Genomic DNA, 23,058 nt, shown 5'->3' with positions numbered 1-23,058 from the left:
AGTAGGAAGTGGTCATAATACTGGGACTCGACTGTGTATCTATCTATCTATCTATCTATCTATCTATCTATCATTTTTCATGACCCTGGGCCATTTTCCCCCTTGTTTACCCCCCTAAAGCCTCATTCACACGACCGTGTCCGTGCATGAAATGGTGGTCAGTGATGCCTTCGTGAAGATATCCGTGATGGATCCTTGTTGGGTCCGTGTGTCCGTTTTTTTGCTATCTGTGTTTTACTGACTCTACAGCTGAAAAATAATTTTCAAAGCATCTCTTCCTAATGATCCGTGTTGCATACATGGTTTTCACGGACCCATAGACTATAATGGGCGTGCTGGATCTGTGAACATGGACAAAATAGAGTGTGCATCCGTGCTAAAAACATACATTAAAATGAATGGGTACGTGTGCTGTCCGTGGAGAACACGTACATGGGACACTGACGTGTGAATGAGTCTCAACCCTCCAGTCCCCTATATAGAGAGAAGTCTTACAAAGGTTCTCGCCACCCAGTAGTAAAGGGTATTTGAGACCTCTCATGGATGGGACGCTCTCTCCAGGGGCCCCATAGCACCAGCCTGGTCTGCCTCAATAGTACATATTTTAAAAAATGCATTATGGGAAAAATCTGTGAATTGGCAAAGAATATAACACAATGTGGGAGATTTATCAAACTGGTGTGAAGAAGAACTGGCTCAGTTGCCCATGGAACCAATCAGATTCCTCCTTTCATTTTCCAAAGGAGCTGTGAAAAAGTAAAGGTGGAATCTGATTGGTTGCTATGGACAACTGAGACAGTTCTCCTTTACATCAGTTTGATAAATCTCCCCCAATACTTCTGGACGTGTATACCCTTAAAATACATTGTGGGTAAGAGCAAGCGCGGGTATACGGTGCGTGTGCCGTTTAGTAACAGGACAGCCCTGAACGGAGTCCAAAATACTCCTTATCCCGCACGGCAGCCAGGGAACAAAACGGCCTGATCCGTCCGGGATGATTCACTGCGGCTGGCAGATCATCGCTTCACAGGAAAAGAGGCCAAACACTGGGGAGGGCCAGGAAGAACTGTCACAACCCCATGATTAGAGCATCCCGAATGTGCACGATATGGGAGGTGCCATGCACACACTGCGCAATACATAGGAGCACCACGTCATGAGGAAAGGGAAGCTCCTGCTGCATTAGGGCATTGCATTGTAAGCAATTGTCTGTTGGAATCATCCCTTTACAAGCTGGAGCAACAGCCTCATCCCTGAGTCCTCACAGCGAGCCCCCAGCTACAGGCTCCCATCATCAGACCATTCACAGAATGCAGGCTACCAAAAATGGCACCTGCATTCTACATGTTAAAACTTGGATGGAGGGGGGTGTCCTTGTAAAATGTCCCAAAATGCAGGTTATCCATAGTTATGGTGTTAGTCCCATAGGACTTAAAGGGGTATTCCAATTGGCGGGGGTCCTATCACGGGGTACCCGTACTCCCTGCAGCCCACCTGAAATGAAAGGAGCGTCAAGTCGCACATGCGTGCAGCTGCTCCATTCATTTCTATGGGAGCGCTGTTCTTGCCTTTCTCCGGAACTCCTATAGAAATGAATGGAACGGCCACACATGTGCGACCTGCAGTTCTGTTCATTTCTGGGGGGGCACCAGTTCTCGTGATCGGTGGGGGTCCTAGCGGAAGGACCCCCACCAATCTAATAGTTATCCCCTATCCACAGGATCACGTCTAAGAACCGGAATACCCCTTTAAAGGGGTTTTCCAGGACTTAGGTATTGATGGCGTATCCTCAGGACAGGTCATCAATATCAGATCCGTGGGGGTCTGACTCCCGGCACCCCACAGATCAGCTGATTTTGGCAGCTGCTGAAAACTATACAGTGGACTAAGGCGGAAGGTCCCATTCACACTTTCGATCCACTGTATCGTTTTTGTCACTGGCAGATGCCTGAAACAGTTAATTAGTGGGGGTCCCGGGGTGTCAGATCTCCACCGATCTCATATTGATGACCAATCCTGAGGATACGCCATCAGTATCAAGCTCATTGTACATAATAGGGCATGTTCACACACATTTCTAAAAATTCCATTTGTATTTTTGCTATGGCAGAAACCCAAGGTTGACCGTCGGTTTGTGTTTTGCACTGCCGCGGATTAGTCCAATTCAGAGGACACGCTCACTACACACCGTGGTTTCCACATTGTAAATCACATCAAGAACTGACACATACTGACGGTGTGTTTTCCCATTGGAGTTTCTGATTCTCTGAAATCTGCAAAAAAAAAAAAAATTGCCTATGTGAATGTGATCTTACAAAGTAAAAACATCTAAGGACCTGGTGTTATCCAGGCAGACCCTTCCAGCTTGCATTGAACTATCCTGAACCCCATAGTTTTTAGGGGCAGCACTTACAAAGGGTACAGTATTGTGAGAGGCCAATGGAGGTGATAGGGGTGCATGATGACAGACAGGGGCCCACTCCCCTAATATTATCATAGCCAGCGAGCAGGACAATGAATTATGTAATGAATCATCCCCAGCTCCTATATCCAGTGATGCCAGTGACCAGCAGCCCCCTCCAGTAGTGAATGACCCCCTCCTCCAGTAGTGAATGACCCCCTCCTCCTGTAGTGAATGACCCCCTCCAGCTGTAGTGAATGACCCCCTTCTACTTTAGTGAATGATCGATCCCCCCCTCCTGTAGTGACTGACCCCCCTCCTTGGCCCCGCCCCCCGCCATGTTGGTTCCATGTTCATATGTGCTCAGAAAAACTGTTTTAATATATGGAAATGAGTCTCTAGGAGCAACGGGGGTGTTGCCATTACTCCTAGAAACTCGTCTCTCTCTGCAATTTGATTGACAGGGCCAGGCAGTGTAGATGTCATCACACCTGGCCCTGACTTTTCCCAAAGTCAATCAAAGTAGAGTGGGTGCGGCAGTTGCAGAGAGAGAAGAGCCTCTAGGTATAACGGCAATGCCCATGTTGCTCCTGGAGGCTCATGCATCATTTTTCTCAGTACAGATGTAGCAGAGCTAGCGATCACTGTTTTCGCATAGCTTTACTAACGAATCCCAACTTCTCCTCTTTCACTCGGTAATTGCAATACACAACAAGGCTACTAGATGGCTGTGTTAACCTAAAGTACGCACACCTGTAACTTCCCCATCTGAAGCTACTGTACACCTCATTTTATGTGATAATGTATATGCCACTCGGTGGCAACAGCTACCCAACTGTAACGCACCTAGTTGATCAGTTAGGATCTCAACTGCGGAAGCAATGGACATGCACTATTATCCCACTGCCCTTGTTCTTGGCTGTGGGATTCGCGGTTACTCAGTATGTACCCCAGGCGTGTCTCTCAGTCTTGGGCGGAGAGTTTGGGGTAACAAAATCATTTACCGCTATCCATCTATTTAGTATTACTGCTGGAGAGGAAGGTCTCCCAGTATTACAGGAGTCACAAGTTAGTATAAGCTTGTGCACAGTTCAGAGTTAGTATCTAGTATGCAATAGGTTCAGGGTTAGTATATAGCATGTCCTCAGTTTAGTATATTGTATGCCATAGGTTCAGAGCATGTCCACAGTTTAGTATATAGTATGCAGTAGGTTCAGAACATGTCCACAGTTTAGTATATAGTATGCAGTAGGTTCAGAGTTAGTATAGCATGTCCACAGTTTAGTATATAGTATGCAGTAGGTTCAGAGTTAGTATAGCATGTCCACAGTTTAGTATATAGTATGCAGTAGGTTCAGAGTTAGTATAGCATGTCCACAGTTTAGTATATAGTATGCAGTAGGTTCAGAGCATGTCCACAGTTTAGTATATAGTATGCAGTAGGTTCAGAGCATGTCCACAGTTTAGTATATAGTATGCAGTAGGTTCAGAGCATGTCCACAGTTTAGTATATAGTATGCAGTAGGTTCAGAACATGTCCACAGTTTAGTATATAGTATGCAGTAGGTTCAGAGTTAGTATAGCATGTCCACAGTTTAGTATATAGTATGCAGTAGGTTCAGAGTTAGTATAGCATGTCCACAGTTTAGTATATAGTATGCAGTAGGTTCAGAGCATGTCCACAGTTTAGTATATAGTATGCAGTAGGTTCAGAGTTGGTTTGGGAGTATCGTCTCACACCAGTCAGGAACCACCCCACTCAGAGTTCCAGGACATTAATCAGAGCAGGTAACAGGCATATACTTGCGGTTAGTTGGTCCTGGCTAGGAAGCCAGCAGTGGGGAAGCCAGTGGCAAGAAGGTAGACAGTCCTTCACGCTGTTGTTAGGGATCCAGGTCTGGATATGTGGACAGAGTCCTCAGATGTCATTAGTGGAACACCCTGCTTAGCACCTGTCTTCTATTTAAGGGCCGGACGGTAAGTGGGCGGAGTCACAGGAGGGCCCAGCAGCCACTGCGTTCCACGCTGGAGCGCAAGCCAGCGTAACAACACAGGCGGTCGCTGCGTTCCACGCTGGAACGCAAGCCAGCGTATCATCGCAGACGGCCGGTGCGTTCCACGCTGGAGCGCAAGTCAGCGTATCCTCACAGGGAGCCGCTGTGATCCAGGCTGTACTGTTACACCAACATGCTCTGCTCTCATGCTAGATTGACAGCGGGCAAGAGGGCACCATGGCATTACCTTGGGGGGGTCTTTGGATGAGAGGAATGAGTGGGCACCGTGGTGTTACCTGGGGAGGATGAACAACCAGCGGGCACTCTGGCATTACCTGAGGAGGGGGTGAGAGGAGATGAGCGGGCACCGTGGCAGAGGAACAAGTGATGAGCGCGCCTAGTGTGACAGCTGCTATGCAGTTGACCCCTCTTCTCCCACAGGTTTGTCCCGGATGAGGACTTTTTGGGCTCGGATCGGAAGCAGCGCAGGGACAGCCCAGTGCAGTTCGAGGAGGATCCCTTCGGTAGAAGCAAAGGAAAGAGTGAGCGCTGACTCTGCAAGGACTGTGGCCCCTGAACACGGGGCCGTGTACATACAAGCTGGGGACCAGAAGAAGGGGCTGCCCCTGGAGTGACACCGCTAATTATAGGGTTTATCGGTGTCTGTAGGACCCGCTCCACTTATTTCCAATATTTTAGAGAGCCTATCTGATAACGAACCAGAAAATGACCCGATTCTGAGCACTACCAGACTAGAAGAGGACTCTAAGCCAGGAAGTGTTAATAGAGGAACTGAGCCATTCCACTCTATTAATTAATGAGGAAGTGCAAGTGGAGCAAAACAGCCCAAGATATGTAAGAACTGCCAAAAGCCTACCGGCGACCAGCTGGTCACTCTACCTAAAGACAGCCTCATAGTGGGACATCATGCAGGAGTTAGTGGCCGAGTACCACAATTAAAGAAGACCAAGAAGCAGAACCAATCTGAGCCTGATGAACAGAATTTGTCGCTAGGAGAGTCTTCTATGAGCTGTGAGAACGAGCTTAGTCCTGATGAATTCTGTAAAGAGAAGACTAAGCCTATTACTGAATTGGATATAAGTGACCAGATGGTACTCCCAGATGGTAAGCAGCCACGTTTGTGCCCACAAAATATTTAAATGCAACAGGTACATGAAACTTCACCTGTTGAGTCATACAGCCACACAATGCGAGTCTTGTGGCTGTCGCATGCAGAAAAAGAAGAGTGCCAGTCACTGAGCTAAGAAGTGCCGTATCTATAGACTGCTTACTAAAGTTACAGGACTTCCTGATTGCCATAGAGGATGTCCTTCCAAGTGATAAGATCTCCAAGAAGAAGGGCATGGCTTCTCTGCGACGGAAAATGAAATGGAGAAATAGAAAAATCCAACCCTTTGCAAAGCACAAAAAATACCTCAAATGGATGCATATGATGTTGGCTGTGAAAGGCCTGACCCAAAAACCCAGAAAGAGGAAAGAGCAGACTATGAAGGGTCCTAATTAAGAAAAATCTGTTTACAGCTCGGAACCCTCAGTACATGACTTTGCTGGTGACTGAGCAGAAGATCAAAGCTCGCGAAGATTTCATTGCATTCCAAACACTGGCTTTCGTCCTCATGTTTAACAGATACTTGAGTTTTGGATGGATCTCCAATATATGGGGACATCGGTTGCTCCCCAACTTTTATAATATTCTTCTCTCTGTACATACACTTCCTGTTGATTTTTTGTATTCCAATATGAAATCAATGGCTGGCTTTAGCATAAAACTGAAATAACAAAGATCTTGTGGAAATTACGTACAAAGTGACAATACGATCGAATGATATCAAAACATATGGAGGGAAAATATTAAATACCATAACTGGAACATATTCAGTTGTTGTATAATAAATAGTAAGTTTTATACGAAAGCCGGCCATTGATTTCATATTGTTTTACTGCAGCTAGGTGGTATAGCAGGCTGTGCTATATCCCGGTGGAGTTTCTTTAAACATATTGTTTAAAGAACAGGAGTTCTTTTTTGTATTTCACCTAATAATTTCTTCTGTGAAAGGTGCAACCCTGAAGAACCTGGGTCACTTTTAGAGAAGCAGAAAGATGTTTAAGAAAATTGGCTTTGCCTACAGTACCTGAATATACTGAGGGTTCCGAGCTGTAACCAGACTTCTCTTCATTAGGACCCTTCATAGTCTGCTCTTTCTTCTTTCTGGGTTTTTGGGTCAGACCGTTCACAGCCAACATCATATGCATCCATTTGAGGCATTTTTTGTGCTTTGCAATGGGTTGGATTTTTCTATTTCTCTATTTCATTTTCCGTCGCAGAGAAGCCATGCCCTTCTCCTTGGAGATCTTATCACTTGGAAGGACATCCTCTATGGCAATCAGGAAGTCCTGTAAAAGTGAGCAGTCTACAGACACAGCACTTCTTAGCTCAGTGACTGGCACTCTTCTTTTACTGCATGCGACAGCCACAAGACTCGCATTGTGTGGCTGTATGACTCAACAGGTGAAGTTTCATGTACCTGTTGCATTTAAATATTTTGTGGGCACAAACGTGGCTGCTTACCATCTGGGAGTACCATCTGGTCACTTATATCCAATTCAGTAATAGGCTTAGTCTCCTCTTTACAGAATTCATCAGGACTAAGCTTGTTCTCACAGCTCATAGAAGACTTTCCTAGCAACAAATTCTGTTCATCAGGCTCAGATTGGGTCTGCTTCTTGGTCTTCTTTCATTGTGGTAATCGGTCACCAACTCCTGCATGATGTCCCAATATGAGGCTGTCTTTAGGTAGAGTGACCAGCCGGTCGCCGGTAGGCTTTTGGCAGCTCTTGCATATCTTCGGCTATTTTGCTCCACTTGCACTCCCTCATTAATGTAGAGTGGAATGGCTCAGTTCCTCTATTAACACTTCCTGGCTTAGAGTCCTCTTCTAGTCTGGTAGAGCTCAGAATCGGGTCATTTTCTGGTTCGTTATCAGATAGGCTCTCTAAAACGTTGGAAACAAGCGGCGCGGATGCTACAGCCACCGATGAACCCTATAATCAGCGGCGTCGCTCCAGGGGCAGCCCCTTCTTCTGGTCCCCAGCTTGTATGTACAGTACATGTCCCCGCGTTCAGGGGCCACAGTCCTTGCAGAGTCAGCACTCACTCCTTCCTGCGCTTCTACCGAAAGGATCCGCCTCAAACTGCACCTGGCTGTCCCTGCGCTGTTTCCGATCCGAGCCCGAAAAGTCCTTATCCGGGACAAACCTGCGGGAGAAGAGGGGTCAACTGCATAGCGGCTGCCACACTAGGCACGCTCATCACTTGTTCCTCCGTCACGGTGCCTGCTCATCTCCTCTCACCCCCTCCTCAGGAAATGCCACAGTGCCCGCTGATTGTTCATCCTCCCCCAGATAACACCACGGTGCCCACTCATTCCTCCCATCCAAAGACACCCGCCCCCCTTCAAGGTGATACCATGGTGCCCGCTTGCCCGCTGGGAAGCGGTAGCTGCAGCTGCCGTATACATTATCACATAAAATGAGGTGTACAGTAGCTTCAGATGGGGAAGTCACAGGGGGCCACTCATTCATTACTTCATTACGTACAAATACTACGGTATGAAACTGCAGTTCCATGCGCCATCTGCTGTTTACAAACCCAAATTGCACCCTGAATTTTCTCACTACTCTTTTTACACGTACGCGTTGTAATGAAAGAGGATATCGCTCTGCGCTCACGCGATTCTACTGGGATCGCTAGCGCTGCTACATCTGTAGGTTAGCCAGTGTTATAGGTACAAATCTGCTGACAGATGCCCTTTAACTATTGAGTGACAGCTGCAGCACATGAGATTGCATTCAATTAAGTTCATGCATTTGGATTGCACTTGTAGTTCAACAGTTAAAATCAATCAGTTGCACTACAAAGCATTGCAGTGTAGCTGAAGACTAAGGGTCACACACAAATGTGAGTGGAGAAATCCACCAAGGCTTTGCTACAAATTGGTGCTAAATATGCAGTGAATCCACAGTAAAATTCTCATACAGTCCTGATCAAAAGTTTAAGACCACTTGAAAAATGGCAAAAAATCATATTTAGCATGGCTGGATCTTAACAAGGTTCCAAATAGAGCTTCAACATGCAACAAGAAGAAATGGGAGTGAGACAAAACATTTTTGTAGCATTAAATTTAATGAAAACAGCGAATAAACTGAAACAGGCTGTTTTTCAGCTGGTCAAAAGTTTAGGACCACACGTCCAAAAAAAAACTAAACCCCCCCCAAAACAGAAATCCAACTTCCAAACATGAACTCAGTAATGAGTTGCTCCGTCGATATTGTTTATCACTTCAAAAATTCGTTTCGGCAAGCTTGATGCAAGCGTTTCCATGAGGTGAGTGGGGACATTTCTCCAAGTGGTGAAGACGGCAGCATGAAGGCCATCTACTGTCTGGAACAGTTGTCCATTTTTGTAAACTTTCCTTGCCATCCATCCCCAAAGGTTCTAAATTGGATTTAAATCAGGGGAACACGCAGGATGGGCCAAAAGAGTGATGTTATTCTCCTAGAAGAAGTCCCTTGTCCTGCGGGCATTGTGTACTGTAGCATTGTCCTGTTTTAAAACCCAGTCGTTACCAGACAGACGAGGGCCCTCAGTCATGAGGAATGCTCTCTGCAACATCTAGACATAGCCAGCGGCCGTTTGACGCCCCTGCACTTCCTGAAGCTCCATTGTTCCACTGAAGGAAAAAGCACCCCAGACCATTATGGCGCCCTCTCCACTGTGGCGCGTAGAAAGCATCTCAGGTGGGATCTGCTTGTCATGCCAGTAACGTTGGAAACCATCAAGGTTACATTTTTTCTCATCAGAGAATAAAACTTTCTTCCACCTTTGAATGTCCCATGTTTGGTGCTCTCTTGCAAAGTCCAAACGAGCAGCTCTGTGGCGCTCAAGGAGACGAGGTCTTTGAAGACGTTTTTTGTTTTTGAAGCCCTTCAGTCTCAGATGCTGTCTGATGGTTATGGGGCTGCAGTCAGCACCAGTAAGGGCCTTAATTTGGGTCGAGGATCGTCCAGTGTCTTGACGGACAGCCAATTGGATCCTCCGGCTCAGTGCTGATGAAATTTTTTTGGGTCTTCCACTTGACTTTTTTGTTCCATAACCCTCAGGATCATTTAAGAAATTCCAAATGACTGTCTTACTGCATCCCACCTCAGCAGCGATGGCGCGCTGTGAGAGACCCTGCTTATGCAGTTCAACAACCCGACCACATTCAAAAAGGGAGAGTTTTTTTGCCTTTGCCATCACAATGTGTGACTACCTGACAGAAAATGACAATGAATCCACATCTTTGCACAGATTTGGCCTTTTAAAGGCATGTGGTCCTAAAATTTGAATCAGCTGATTCAGTTTAATCGTTATTTTCAATTAATTGAATGCTCAAAAAATGTTTTGTCTCACTCTCATTTCTTCTTGTTGCATGTTGAAGCTCTACTTGGAACCTTGTTAAGATCCAACAATGTAAAATATGATTTTTTGCCATTTTTCAAGTGGTCTTAAACTTTTGATCAGGACTGTATTTGTCACAAATTCCCCCTTCCACCATTTTATAAACCTGTCGAGTTGCATTGTACCATAATTAGATCTGCAACATATTCTAAGAAATCCAGTATCACTTCAGATATTAATTATACTGCATCAAAGGTCTAATTTGTCTTCTCATGTTTAGGTTTTGGTATGAAAATTCAAATGTTTTCACCAGCAAACAGAAAGCGGACCTTGAAAAGCATTCTCTGTCTCGTGTGATTTGTGATAATACAGGACTAACACGTGCACCTTCTAAAAGCTTTCTGATGGAAAATTATTCAGAAGGTTTTACATCTTGTGACAATATTCCTAGCATGAATCTAGAAGCCTGGAAGGAGAATCCAGAACAAGGTGTGTATATAACTGAGTGGTCATTTCTCTGTGATTTTCTGTAAACTTTATCTAGAAACTAATGGGGTCATTTATCAAACTGGTGTAACGTAAAACTGGCTTAGTTGCCCATAGCAACCAATCAGATTCCACCTTTCATTTTTCACAGCTCCTTTGGAAAATGAAAGATGGAATCTGATTGGTTGCTAATGACAACTAAGTCAATTCTACTTTACACCAGTTTGATAAATCTCCCCATAAGATCTTTTGTTAGAGAACTATGTACATCTTTGACATGGAAAAAGTGTTTTCACATATGTAAAGTTAGAAAAAAGGTGCACTCATTTTCAGACTGCGATCTTCATTCATTCTGTCAATCATTCATTTAAAGAGGACCTTTCACCAGAATAAAACATCTAAACTAACTATACAGACATGTAGAGTGGCGCCCAGGGATCCCCCTGCACTTACTGTTATACCTGGGCGCTACTCCGTTCTCCCGTTATAGCCTCCGGTATCTTCATAGTTAGGCTCCACCAAGGGGAACCTGACGGCGTCTCTTTCTCCTATGCTGTAGCGCTGGCTAATCGCAGCGATCAGCTCATAGCCTGAGAGTTTTTTTTTTCTCTCAGGCTATGAGCTGAGCGCTGCGATTGGCCTGCGCTACAGCATAGGAGAAAGAGACGCCGTCAGGTTCCCCTGGGTGGAGCCTAACTATGAAGATACCGGAGGCTATACTGGGAGAACGGAGCGGTGCCCGGGTATAACAGTAAGTGCAGGGAGATCCCTGGGCGCCGCTCTACATGTCTGTATAGTTAGATTAGATGTTTTATTCTGGTGAAAGGTCCTCTTTAATTTTCAGTCCCCTGATATTCAGTTTGCCACCTAGTCACAGCTTCTGGCTTTTCTCATGTTGGTACGTCCCTTACAATAATACAGTATGGATTTTAGTTCTGTTTGTTTAGGGTCTATGTCAGAAGAAGCAGCACAGCTAGCTTTGTGAAGGGTTTACACAGACTCTACAACAACAAGATGGTTGAACATTTTTACTGAAGAAAGTTGCTTGGTTTTGTACTTAGGATGAAAATGTCCTGTCGACAGGACTTTCTTTTCCATCCTACATAACGGAAACCAGACTAATTCGTTATGTTTGCCCATAGACCTCTACAGTTGTGTTCAAAATTATTCAACCCCCAATGCTGTAAAGGGTTTTAGGGAATTTAGTGTACATTTGTAATTGTGTTCAGAATGAAATCTTACAAGACCTTTTTAAAGAACCAAATGCAACTAAAATGACATCAATTGTTTTTGTAATACAGTATTAAATGTTTTTTTTGTGATTTCTTCATTGACACAATTATTCAACCCCTTAAAGACTACCACTCTTAAGAACAGAGGTTCATTCAAGTGCTTATGATCAGGTATTGAAAACACCTGTGGATGTCAAGGAGCAGCAATCAAGCATAATAAGCACCAATTAGGCAGATTTAAAAGGACTGTGATACTCAGCTCCTTCTAGACATTTACTGGTGTGTTTACAAACATGGTGAAGTCAAGAGAATGTTCCAGGAAGACAAGAGAAAAGGTGATTTCTCTTCGCAGGAAGGGCAATGGCTATAAGAAGATTGCAAAGATGTTAAACATACCAAGAGACACCATAGGAAGCATCATTCGCAAATTCAAGGCAAAGGGCACTGTTGAAACGCTACCTGGTCGTGGCAGAAAGAAGATGCTGACTTTGACTGCTGTGCGCTACCTGAAGCGCAAAGTGGAGAAAAGTCCCCGTGTGACTGCTGAGGAACTGAAAAAAGATTTGTCAGATGTGGGTACTGAAGTTTCAGCTCAGACAATAAGGCGCACACTGCGTAATGAAGGCCTCCATGCCAGAACTCCCAGGCTGTCTCCAAAGAATAAGAAGAGTCGACTGCAGTATGCCAAAAGTCATGTGGACAAACCACAAAAGTTTTGGGATAGTATTCTGTGGACTGATGAAACAAAATTAGAACTGTTTGGGCCCATGGATCAACGCTATGTTTGGAGGAGGAAGAACAAGGCCTATGAAGAAAAGAACACCTTACCTACTGTGAAGCATGGCGGGGGGTCAATCATGCTTTAGGGCTGTGTTGCTTCTACAGGTACAGGGAAGCTTCAGCGTGTGCAAGGTACCATGAATTCTCTTCAGTACCAGGAGATATTGGATAAAAATGTGATGCAGTCCGTCACAAACCTGAGGCTTGGGAGACGTTGGACCTTTCAACAGGACAATGATCCCAAGCATACCTCCAAGTCCACTAGAGCATGGTTGCAGATTAAAAGCAGGAACATTTTGAAGTGGCCATCGCAGTCACCAGACTTAAATCCGATTGAGAACCTCTGGTGGGACTTAAAGAAAGCAGTTGCAGCGCGCAAGCCTAAGAATGTGACTGAACTGGAGGATTTTGCCCATGAAGAATGGGCGAAGATACCCGTCGATCGCTGCAAGACACTTGTGTCAAGCTATGCTTCATGTTTAAAAGCTGTTATAACTGGAAAAGGATGTTGTACTAAGTACTAAGATTGAATGTCACTTGGGGGTTGAATAAAACTGATAATGATGTCAGCACAGAAAAGACATTTGTGGTTATTTCATTATAAATGTTATGTTATATTTGTGGTCCGGACCTAAACGATTGGAAGATGCCCAACCACCACCCCCCTACCTAATTGGCCTGAGGTGTGCCTTGGCCTCACTAGGTCGGTATGCCTGAAAAAGGGGGCATACCCTGAATGTGATGGTTGAATGACTGAATGAAGAATGGGAATGGGTGGGCAGGGGACGTCCGAATGCCGACGTGCTGCCTGGGAGAGCCAGACTGCTTAAGACAGGTACCGGCCCCTCCCACAAATCCAGGCTAGCCTGCGGCCAGCCTTAACACTTGTGGTCCGGACCTAAACGATTGGAAGATGCCCAACCACCACCCCCCTACCTAATTGGCCTGAGGTGTGCCTTGGCCTCACTAGGTCGGTATGCCTGAAAAAGGGGGCAAAACCCACCAGTGAGGGAAGGATTGGCCTGAGGTGCTACTCTGCCAATGTACTGAATGCTTGGACCAGCTCCGCTTGTGGCTCCGGGATATACCGTACAAAGCACCCCGAGCGCCAGCGCCCCAAGTGTTCAATGATATGCACAGGGACTCCATGCTGGACGCTGCGGATGCCGCACCGATGCGGAAAGAATGCCCCGAGAATTGAGCCGGATTCAATCCTACACTGGTCAACAGGATGCGAATATGTTTGATGAACTGGCTGGACGTCAGTGGACCAACAGGGAATGGAAGTAATGGGTCGGTGGGGCTGTGAAGACTGAGGGCCAGCAAGAGGTTGTCCAAGACTGTCACTGGACACCATGCGTTTGTGGTCTGGAAGAACTTTAACTACATGGCCGGGACCTACCTGCCTTGTTCTGTTGTGAGGCAACTGCAAATGAGTTACTGCCCATCCTGACTAAATCTCCCTTGCGGAGAGCCACCGCCCCTTGTCTGGCCTGTGTCACTTCACCTGGTCTTAAAAACCCGTAAAACGCCAAGTACATCGCCGCCTTGATCACCAGGCTGGGAAGGACTCCGAATGGTGACAATGTGAGAACTTCCGACAGGCTATGAAACGTGTCCCCCTTGATAGGTCGACGGACCGACTTGACCGTGACCTGGCTTTTTTGAATGCCTCTGAGGATGGCCTTGATCGGGTGAGCTGAAAATATAGAGGGTCTGTCTGGCTCTTGAAGTGCCAAAAAAAATGCTGCACCCCAGCCAAATATAGCCTAATGGTGTTGTAGGATAAAGCCAATACCGAATGACAATAAGACACGAAAGCCACCATATACTTGACCTGACCTGTGTCACCTCTAGGATATGCCAACTTAAAGTTCGAAAAACCACCCACGCTCGGCGGTACGACCGCAACGTACTGGCCGACAAAGACTTGGTAATGAGTGAACTGGCGACCCCAATCAGAGAGTCTAATCCAAGACCAGCAGCCGCCAGTCCGGTACCGGGGTGCCCACTGAGTCTGCTTCTGGGTTCTGTAAGAAAAAGCGAGAAAATCAAAACGAGATAAAGCATCAGCTGCAACGTTGCTGACCCCGTCCAAAAACAGGGCATGAAAATGAAACCCCTGTCCCAGAGCTATCCAGGTCAATCTACGCATGAAAGACCTGATGAGTAACGATTTAGATCTGCCCTTGTTAATGATCTCTGCGGTCGCCATGTTGTCAGTGTGAAAAACCACCGTGTGACCCGACCACCTATGCCCCCAGACTATAGCAGCTGCTACGATAGGAGAGATCTCGAACAATGCCGACATCTGAGAAAACCCCGGCACCTGTAGCACGTGTGTGGGCCATGAGCCGGCGCACCAATGTGAGCCAAATATGGCCGCGAAACCTACCGAGGCAGCCGCGTCTGAAAATACGTGTGGAGAATCAGAAGTGGCCCTCGGAATAACCATGGAAATGCCGTTCCACCCACTGAGAAATCTGTCCCACATGAACAGATCTGCTCGGGCGTTCGCATTAAGATGCACTGATGCGTCCAAATCACTGGTCTGTTGTAATAAGACTAGCAATCTTGAAATGAATGATCTACCCTGAGGAATGATCCTCATGGCAAAGTATAACATGCCCAACAGAGACTGCAATTCTCTCTTGGTGCAAACCTGAGACATGAGCAAGGAACGGACACCTGATTTGATTATGTCGAGTTTGTCTTGTGGCAGACTGGCTGACATGGCACGTGAATCCAGAGAGATCCCCAAGAACGTGACAACCTGCGCAGGCCCTTCTGTTTTGTGTTCGGCCACTGGAATGTTTAACTCCTTGAAGACCTGCAAGAGAACCTGCAAGTCAACAGGTGCCTGTGAGGGTTCTTCGATCAACAGAAAATCATCCAGGTAGTGAATGACATTCTGGCAACCCTGTTCCAACAAAATCCATTCCAGTGCCTGCGCTAACCTGTCAACAGACTGGGGCTGCTCCAGGAACCAACGTCAACTTGGTGGGGAATAGTACGCATCTCTCCATTTGATGCCATGCCACTGCCAGAGAGATGGGCTAATGGGCAGCAGTTTGAACGCATCAGAGACATCTGCTTTGGACAGCCAAGCCCCCATGCCTGTCTGAAGAATGACCTGGATAGCCTGGTCTACGGAAGTATACTTCAAGGAAAATTCCTCGGACGGAATCAACGAGTTGGGACTAGGAACGTGGGAAGAATGTGTAGCAGACAAATCATGAATCAAACAAATTTATTGGAATATTTTCCCTGCACCACCCCCACCGGGCTCACCCTCCAAGTGCAGAAAGGAGGGGACTGGAAAGGACAATTATGAAACCCTTGTCCAGCTCAACTGCCAAGAGTGGATCCACCAGACCAGCATGTTTAGAAGCCGACTGCAAGTTGGGGCATTCATGAGTCTGCTGGGGCAGGTTGATGAGCCCAGTGTGAAACCCCCGTGAAACCCTTCCACCAGGAATGTACGGAACGGCTGAACCGGATGAAGCTGCAGCAGCTGGTCTAGTGCCTCCACATTCACCCGGCTCAGTCACGCCGGCTTCAATGTGCAGACCGTGACCGGATGTGCCCTAAAACATGTGGCACAGACATGCAGGAGCCTGCACTGGCTGAAGTTGCAGATGGCGTAGACCACTGCAAACAACACAACAAAACAACAACAATAAAAAACGAAAAAAAACAACCTGTTAACCCTACGACCTGCTGCCCGTAAGCTGACAAACAAAATGACGGAATCTAAGCCCCTCCCCTTCCCCCCCCCCCCCCAGCAGCGTGAAACGATTGAACGAAAGCCTTCGAGGCTGACAGGGAGTATGATAGTCGTTTCCACTGACGTATGAAGCGAGCCTGAGTTTGTGCGAATCTGTGACGTGGCAGATTAATTAAAAACGAATACCGCGGGCTAAAGAACCTACAGACGTGGTAGGTGATGTATGTAAGTATAGGATTTGTGGAAAACAGACCGTATGACGGGTGTGTATGTCGTGCGAGCGTGTAGCTGTATTGGCGGATGTACCTATGCTAGAGGTGTATGGATGAAGCTTGGTGGATAAAGTGTTTTTTTTTTTTTTTTTTTGTTTGTTTGTTTTTTTTTATTTTATTTATTTAACAATCCACTTGTACCCTTTTTTTTTTTTTTTTTCATTTGAACAACCCACTTTTTTTTTTTTTTTGTTTTAACTTTATTTAACAATCCACTTGTACCCCTTTTTTTTTTTTTTTTTTTCATCAAACTGCCTGATGTGCGAACTATGTGTCTAAGGTATGTATGTAGTGTATGTGATGAGTGTCAAACATGTGCACGAGCAGCAACTTTGTAAGTAAGCAGCGTGAAACGATTGAACGAAAAGCCTGCGAGGCTGACAGGGAGTATGATAGTTGTTTCCACTGACGTATGAAGCGAGCCCGAGTTTGTGTGAATCTGTGACGTGGCAGATTAATTAAAAACGAATACTGCGGGCTAAAGAACCTACAGACGTGGTAGGTGATGTATGTAAGTATAGGATTTGTGGAAAACAGACCGTATGACGTATGACACTAGTCTACGAGATAAAACGGGGTGTGTATGCCGTGCGAGCGTGTAGCTGTATTGGCGGATGAACCTGTGCTAGAGGTGTATGGATGAAGCTTGGTGGATAAAGTTTTTTTTTTTAAACTTTATTTAACAATCCACTTGTACCCTTTTTTTTTTTTTTTTTCGTCAAACTGCCTGATGTGCGAACTATGTGTCTAAGGTATGTATGTAGTGTATGTGATGAGTGTCAAACATGTGCACAAGCAGCAACTTTGTAAGTAATCAACTCAGTAATGGCACCAGGACCCAGCTGCCAGAGTTTAACCTGCTGAGCCCAGATGACTCGCAGCCCCTGTGTGAACTTAGATACAGGTTATGCTGAGACAGGCAATGAGCTCCAACTATGTGATAATGCTGCCTATTGGTGCCAAAACTTGAATTGCATGTGCCTGAACGCAGTGAGGAGAAGCGATCCTCCGGCACACTTCCCCCTCTCTACACACCCTCCTACCCTCCTCCACGTTGCCACGCTCCCCGAACAAAGCAGTTATCATGGAAAACGACCTGAACAGCTTGCAGACTGAAGTGAAAGGTACACCCGGCTTCTCTGAGATCCGACTCGTGCAGGACGCTTGCTGATGACGTCACACCCGGAAGTAGCAGACGTCCGAATGCCGACGTGCTGCCTGGGAGAGCCAGACTGCTTAAGACAGGTACCGGCCCCTCCCACAAATCCAGGCTGCCTGGGAGAGCCAGACTGCTTAAGACAGGTACCGGCCCATCCCACAAATCCAGGCTAGCCTGCGGCCAGCCTTAACACTTGTCTGACTTACAAGTGCCTCTTTGATTTAATTGTAAACAAGATGACTGAAATGATCAAAATCAATGTCAAACTGGCCAAAACACTCAATTTCAGTGGGGGTTTGCTTTCCTTATAACAGAATTCATAACGTTGATATGAACCTGCTCTAAAAAGGATTTATGGAGTGTTTTGCAGCTATGGCACCATAAAGGACATCCCTGAAAATGGCTGTGCTTCCTCTCCTGACCTGCTGACATTGCGTGTCCCCGCCTAGTCTTCTACTGCTCAGACTCCACAACAAGTGTTCGGCATCTGCACAGTTTAGACAATTCTCTTCTGCCTCCAGTGTCCCTTCCTATATGCACAGCCGGCAAGTGAATTAAGCATGCACACTGTGAAAACCCTTTTTCACAGCGAGCACACTCGCTTCACTTGGTAGCTGCACATATAGGACAGGACACTGGTGGCAGAGGATAATTGTTTGTACTGCATAGACATGAACACTTGTTGTGAAGTCTGTGCAGTAGAAGACACAGTTAGAGCACGCAATGCTGACTGGAGAGGGGGGAGGCAATGCAGTTATTTTCAATGATGGCATATATAGGGGCCATGGCTTCAAAACACTTGATAGACCTTGTTTTCAGGAGCAGAAGCCAGGAGTCCAGGACCAAAAAAAACTGAATATGGATGGAAGATAATGAAAACAACATTTACTGTAATACATGATTAGTGCTGCAGATATGAAGTCTAGATTAGTGATGAGCGGCAGGGGCAATGTTCAAATTCATGATATTTCGTGAATATTCGTCATAAATTCGCAAGTCCGAGAATTCGCAATTATTTTCTTGATTGCGAAAATAGGCAATGTAATATCTGCTTATTGCGCACGCAATACAGGCGAGGGTCACTGTTGCTAAATTTTTTAAGCTGCTAGAAGTTTCCTGAGACTGGAGAAAATGGTTGGCACGGCATAACAATACAATAGCTTTATATGCAGATAGAGTACTCCAATATTTTTGCGATTGCGCAAATCAGCAATTAATGATGCGCATATTTTGGTGCAATACGTGCAACTTTACATTTTAACCGGTCTGACTACATATTACTGATTGGTGTGTACTTAAGTATTGTTAAGTATTGTTGTGAACTTGTGACATCACAGCACTATGTATGTATGTATGTAGCATACATACATACATACAGGTGAAACTCGAAAAATTAGAATATCGTGCAAAAGTCCATTTATTTCAGTAATGCAAATTAAAAGGAATTGCATTAATGCAACTTAAAATTAGAATTTGGTGAAAAGGTTCAATATTCTAGGCTCAAAGTGTCACATTCTAGTCAGCTAATTAACCACCTCCGGACCGCCTAACGCAGATTCGCATTCCGGAGGTGGCAGCCCTGCGCACAGTCACGCATATATGCGTCATCCTGCGAGACGCGAGATTTCCTGTGAACGCGCGCACACAGGCGCGCGCGCTCACAGGAACGGAAGGTAAGAGAGTGGATCTCCAGCCTGCCAGCGGCGATCGTTCGCTGGCAGGCTGGAGATGTGATTTTTTTAACCCCTAACAGGTATATTAGACGCTGTTTTGATAACAGCGTCTAATATACCTGCTACCTGGTCCTCTGGTGGTCCCCTTTGTTTGGATCGACCACCAGAGGACACAGGCAGCTCAGTAATATGTTGCACCAAGCACCACTACACTACACCCCCCCCTGTCACTTATTAACCCCTTATTCACCCTTGATCACCCTTGATCACCCCTGATCACCCCATATAGACTCCCTGATCACCCCCCTGTCATTGATTACCCCCCTGTCATTGATCACCCCCCTGTAAAGCTCCATTCAGATGTCCGCATGATTTTTACGGATCCACTGATAGATGGATCGGTTCCGCAAAACGCATACGGACGTCTGAATGGAGCCTTACAGGGGCGTGATCAATGACTGTGGTGATCACCCCATATAGACTCCCTGATCACCCCCCTGTCATTGATTACCCCCCTGTCATTGATCACCCCCCTGTAAAGCTCCATTCAGATGTCCGCATGATTTTTACGGATCCACTGATAGATGGATCGGATCCGCAAAACGCATACGGACGTTTGAATGGAGCCTTACAGGGGCGTGATCAATGACTGTGGTGATCACCCCATATAGACTCCCTGATCACCCCCCTGTCATTGATCACTCCCCTGTAAAGCTCCATTCAGATGTCCGCATGATTTTTACGGATCCACTGATAGATGGATCGGATCCGCAAAACGCATACGGACGTCTGAATGGAGCCTTACAGGGGCGTGATCAATGACTGTGGTGATCACCCCATATAGACTCCCTGATCACCCCCCTGTCATTGATTACCCCCCTGTCATTGATCACCCCCCTGTAAAGCTCCATTCAGATGTCCGCATGATTTTTACGGATCCACTGATAGATGGATCGGATCCGCAAAATGCATACGGACGTCTGAATGGAGCCTTACAGGGGCGTGATCAATGACTGTGGTGATCACCCCATATAGACTCCCTGATCACCCCCCTGTCATTGATCACCCCCCTGTAAAGCTCCATTCAGATGTCCGCATGATTTTTACGGATCCACTGATAGATGGATCGGATCCGCAAAACGCATACGGACGTTTGAATGGAGCCTTACAGGGGCGTGATCAATGACTGTGGTGATCACCCCATATAGACTCCCTGATCACCCCCCTGTCATTGATCACTCCCCTGTAAAGCTCCATTCAGATGTCCGCATGATTTTTACGGATCCACTGATAGATGGATCGGATCCGCAAAACGCATACGGACGTCTGAATGGAGCCTTACAGGGGCGTGATCAATGACTGTGGTGATCACCCCATATAGACTCCCTGATCACCCCCCTGTCATTGATTACCCCCCTGTCATTGATCACCCCCCTGTAAAGCTCCATTCAGATGTCCGCATGATTTTTACGGATCCACTGATAGATGGATTGGATCCGCAAAACGCATACGGACGTCTGAATGGAGCCTTACAGGGGCGTGATCAATGACTGTGGTGATCACCCCATATAGACTCCCTGATCACCCCCCTGTCATTGATTACCCCCCTGTCTTTGATCACCCTCCTGTAAAGCTCCATTCAGACGTCCGCATGATTTTTACGGATCCACTGATAGATGGATCGGATCCGCAAAACACATACAGGCGTCTCCCTGGAGCCTTCCAGGGGGGGTGATCACCCCATATAGACTCCCTGATCACCCCCCTGTCATTGATCACCCCCCCTGTCATTGATCACCCCCCCTGTCAGGCTGCATTCAGATGTCCGTATGATTTTTACGGATCCACGGATACATGGATCGGATCCGCAAAACACATACGGACATCTGAATGGAGCCTTATAGGGGGGTGATCAATGACAGGGGGGTGATCACCCCATATAGACTCCCTGATCACCCCCCTGTCATTGATCACCCCCCTGTCATTGATCACCCCTCTGTAAGGCTCCATTCAGACATTTTTTTTGGCCCAAGTTAGCGGAAATTATTATTTTTTTCTTACAAAGTCTCATATTCCACTAACTTGTGTCAAAAAATTAAATCTCACATGAACTCACCATACCCCTCACGGAATCCAAATGCGTAAAATTTTTTAGACATTTATATTCCAGACTTCTTCTCACGCTTTAGGGCCCCTAGAATGCCAGGGCAGTATAAATACCCCACATGTGACCCCATTTCGGAAAGAAAACACCCCCAGGTATTCCGTGAGGGGCATATTGAGTCCATGAAAGATTGAAATTTTTGTCCCAAGTTAGCGGAAAGGGAGACTTTGTGAGAAAAAAATAAATAAAATCAATTTCCGCTAACTTGTGCCAAAAAAAAAAAAATTTCTATGAACTCGCCATGCCCCTCATTGAATACCTTGGGGTGTCTTCTTTCCAAAATGGGGTCACATGTGGGGTATTTATACTGCCCTGGCATTTTAGGGGCCCTAAAGCGTGAGAAGAAGTCTGGGATCCAAATGTCTAAAAATGCCCTCATATAAGGAATGTGGGCCCCTTTGCGCATCTAGGCTGCAAAAAAATGTCACACATCTGGTATCGCCGTACTCAGGAGAAGTTGGGCAATGTGTTTTGGGGTGTCATTTTACATATACCCATGCTGGGTGAGATAAATATCTTGGTCAAATGCCAACTTTGTATAAAAAAATGGGAAAAGTTGTCTTTTGCCGAGATATTTCTCTCACCCAGCATGAGTATATGTAAAAAGACACCCCAAAACACATTGCCCAACTTCTCCTGAATACGGCGATACCACATGTGTGACACTTTTCTGCAGCCTAGGTGGGCAAAGGGGCCCACATTCCAAAGAGCACCTTTAGGATTTCACAGGTCATTTACCTACTTACCACACATTAGGGCCCCTGGAAAATGCCAGGGCAGTATAACTACCCCACAAGTGACCCCATTTTGGAAAGAAGACACCCCAAGGTATTCCGTGAGGGGCATGGCGAGTTCCTAGAATTTTATATTTTTTGTCACAAGTTAGCGGAAAATGATGATTTATTTTTTATTTATTTTTTTCCTTACAAAGTCTCATATTCCACTAACTTGTGACAAAAAATAAAAACTTCCATGAACTCACTATGCCCATCACGAAATGCCTTGGGGTGTCTTCTTTCCAAAATGGGGTCACTTGTGGGGTAGTTATACTGCCCTGGCATTTTAGGGGCCGAAGGCGTGAGAAGTGGTTTGAAATCAAAATGTGTAAAAAATGGCCGGTGAAATCCGAAAGGTGCTCTTTGGAATGTGGGCCCCTTTGCGCACCTAGGCTGCAAAAAAGTGTCACACATGTGGTATCTCCGTACTCAGGAGAAGTTGGGGAATGTGTTTTGGGGTGTCATTTTACATATACCCATGCTAGGTGAGAGAAATATCTTGGCAAAAGACAACTTTTCCCATTTTTTTATACAAAGTTGGCATTTGACCAAGATATTTATCTCACCCAGCATGGGTATATGTAAAATGACACCCCAAAACACATTCCCCAACTTCTCCTGAGTACGGCGATACCACATGTGTGGCACTTTTTTGCAGCCTAGGTGGGCAAAGGGGCCCACATTTTAAAGAGCACCTTTAGGATTTCACAGGTCATTTACCTACTTACCACACATTAGGGCCCCTGGAAAATGCCAGAGCAGTATAACTACCCAACAAGTGACCCCATTTTGGGAAGAAGACACCCCAAGGTATTCCGTGAGGGGCATGGCGAGTTCCTAGAATTTTATATTTTTTGTCACAAGTTAGCGGAAAATGATGTTTTTTTTTTTTTTTTTTTTTCCTTACAAAGTCTCATATTCCACTAACTTGTG

General features: G+C 46.0%; 1 protein-coding gene across 1 annotated transcript in view; it reads left to right on the top strand.

Moving 5' to 3' along the window:
* Positions 1-23,058, top strand: part of TPO (thyroid peroxidase) — a 297,193-nt gene that overhangs the window by 222,695 nt on the left and 51,440 nt on the right. The window contains 1 exon segment of the mRNA XM_040429901.1: positions 10,137-10,345. Coding sequence (XP_040285835.1) covers positions 10,137-10,345 — 209 coding nt within the window.

Source organism: Bufo bufo, chromosome 4 (genome assembly GCF_905171765.1).
Source record: "Bufo bufo chromosome 4, aBufBuf1.1, whole genome shotgun sequence".
In the NCBI taxonomy this organism is placed as follows: Eukaryota; Metazoa; Chordata; class Amphibia; order Anura; family Bufonidae; genus Bufo; species Bufo bufo.
Note: the sequence above shows the minus strand (reverse complement) of the source record. Positions and strands in the feature narration are given on the sequence as shown.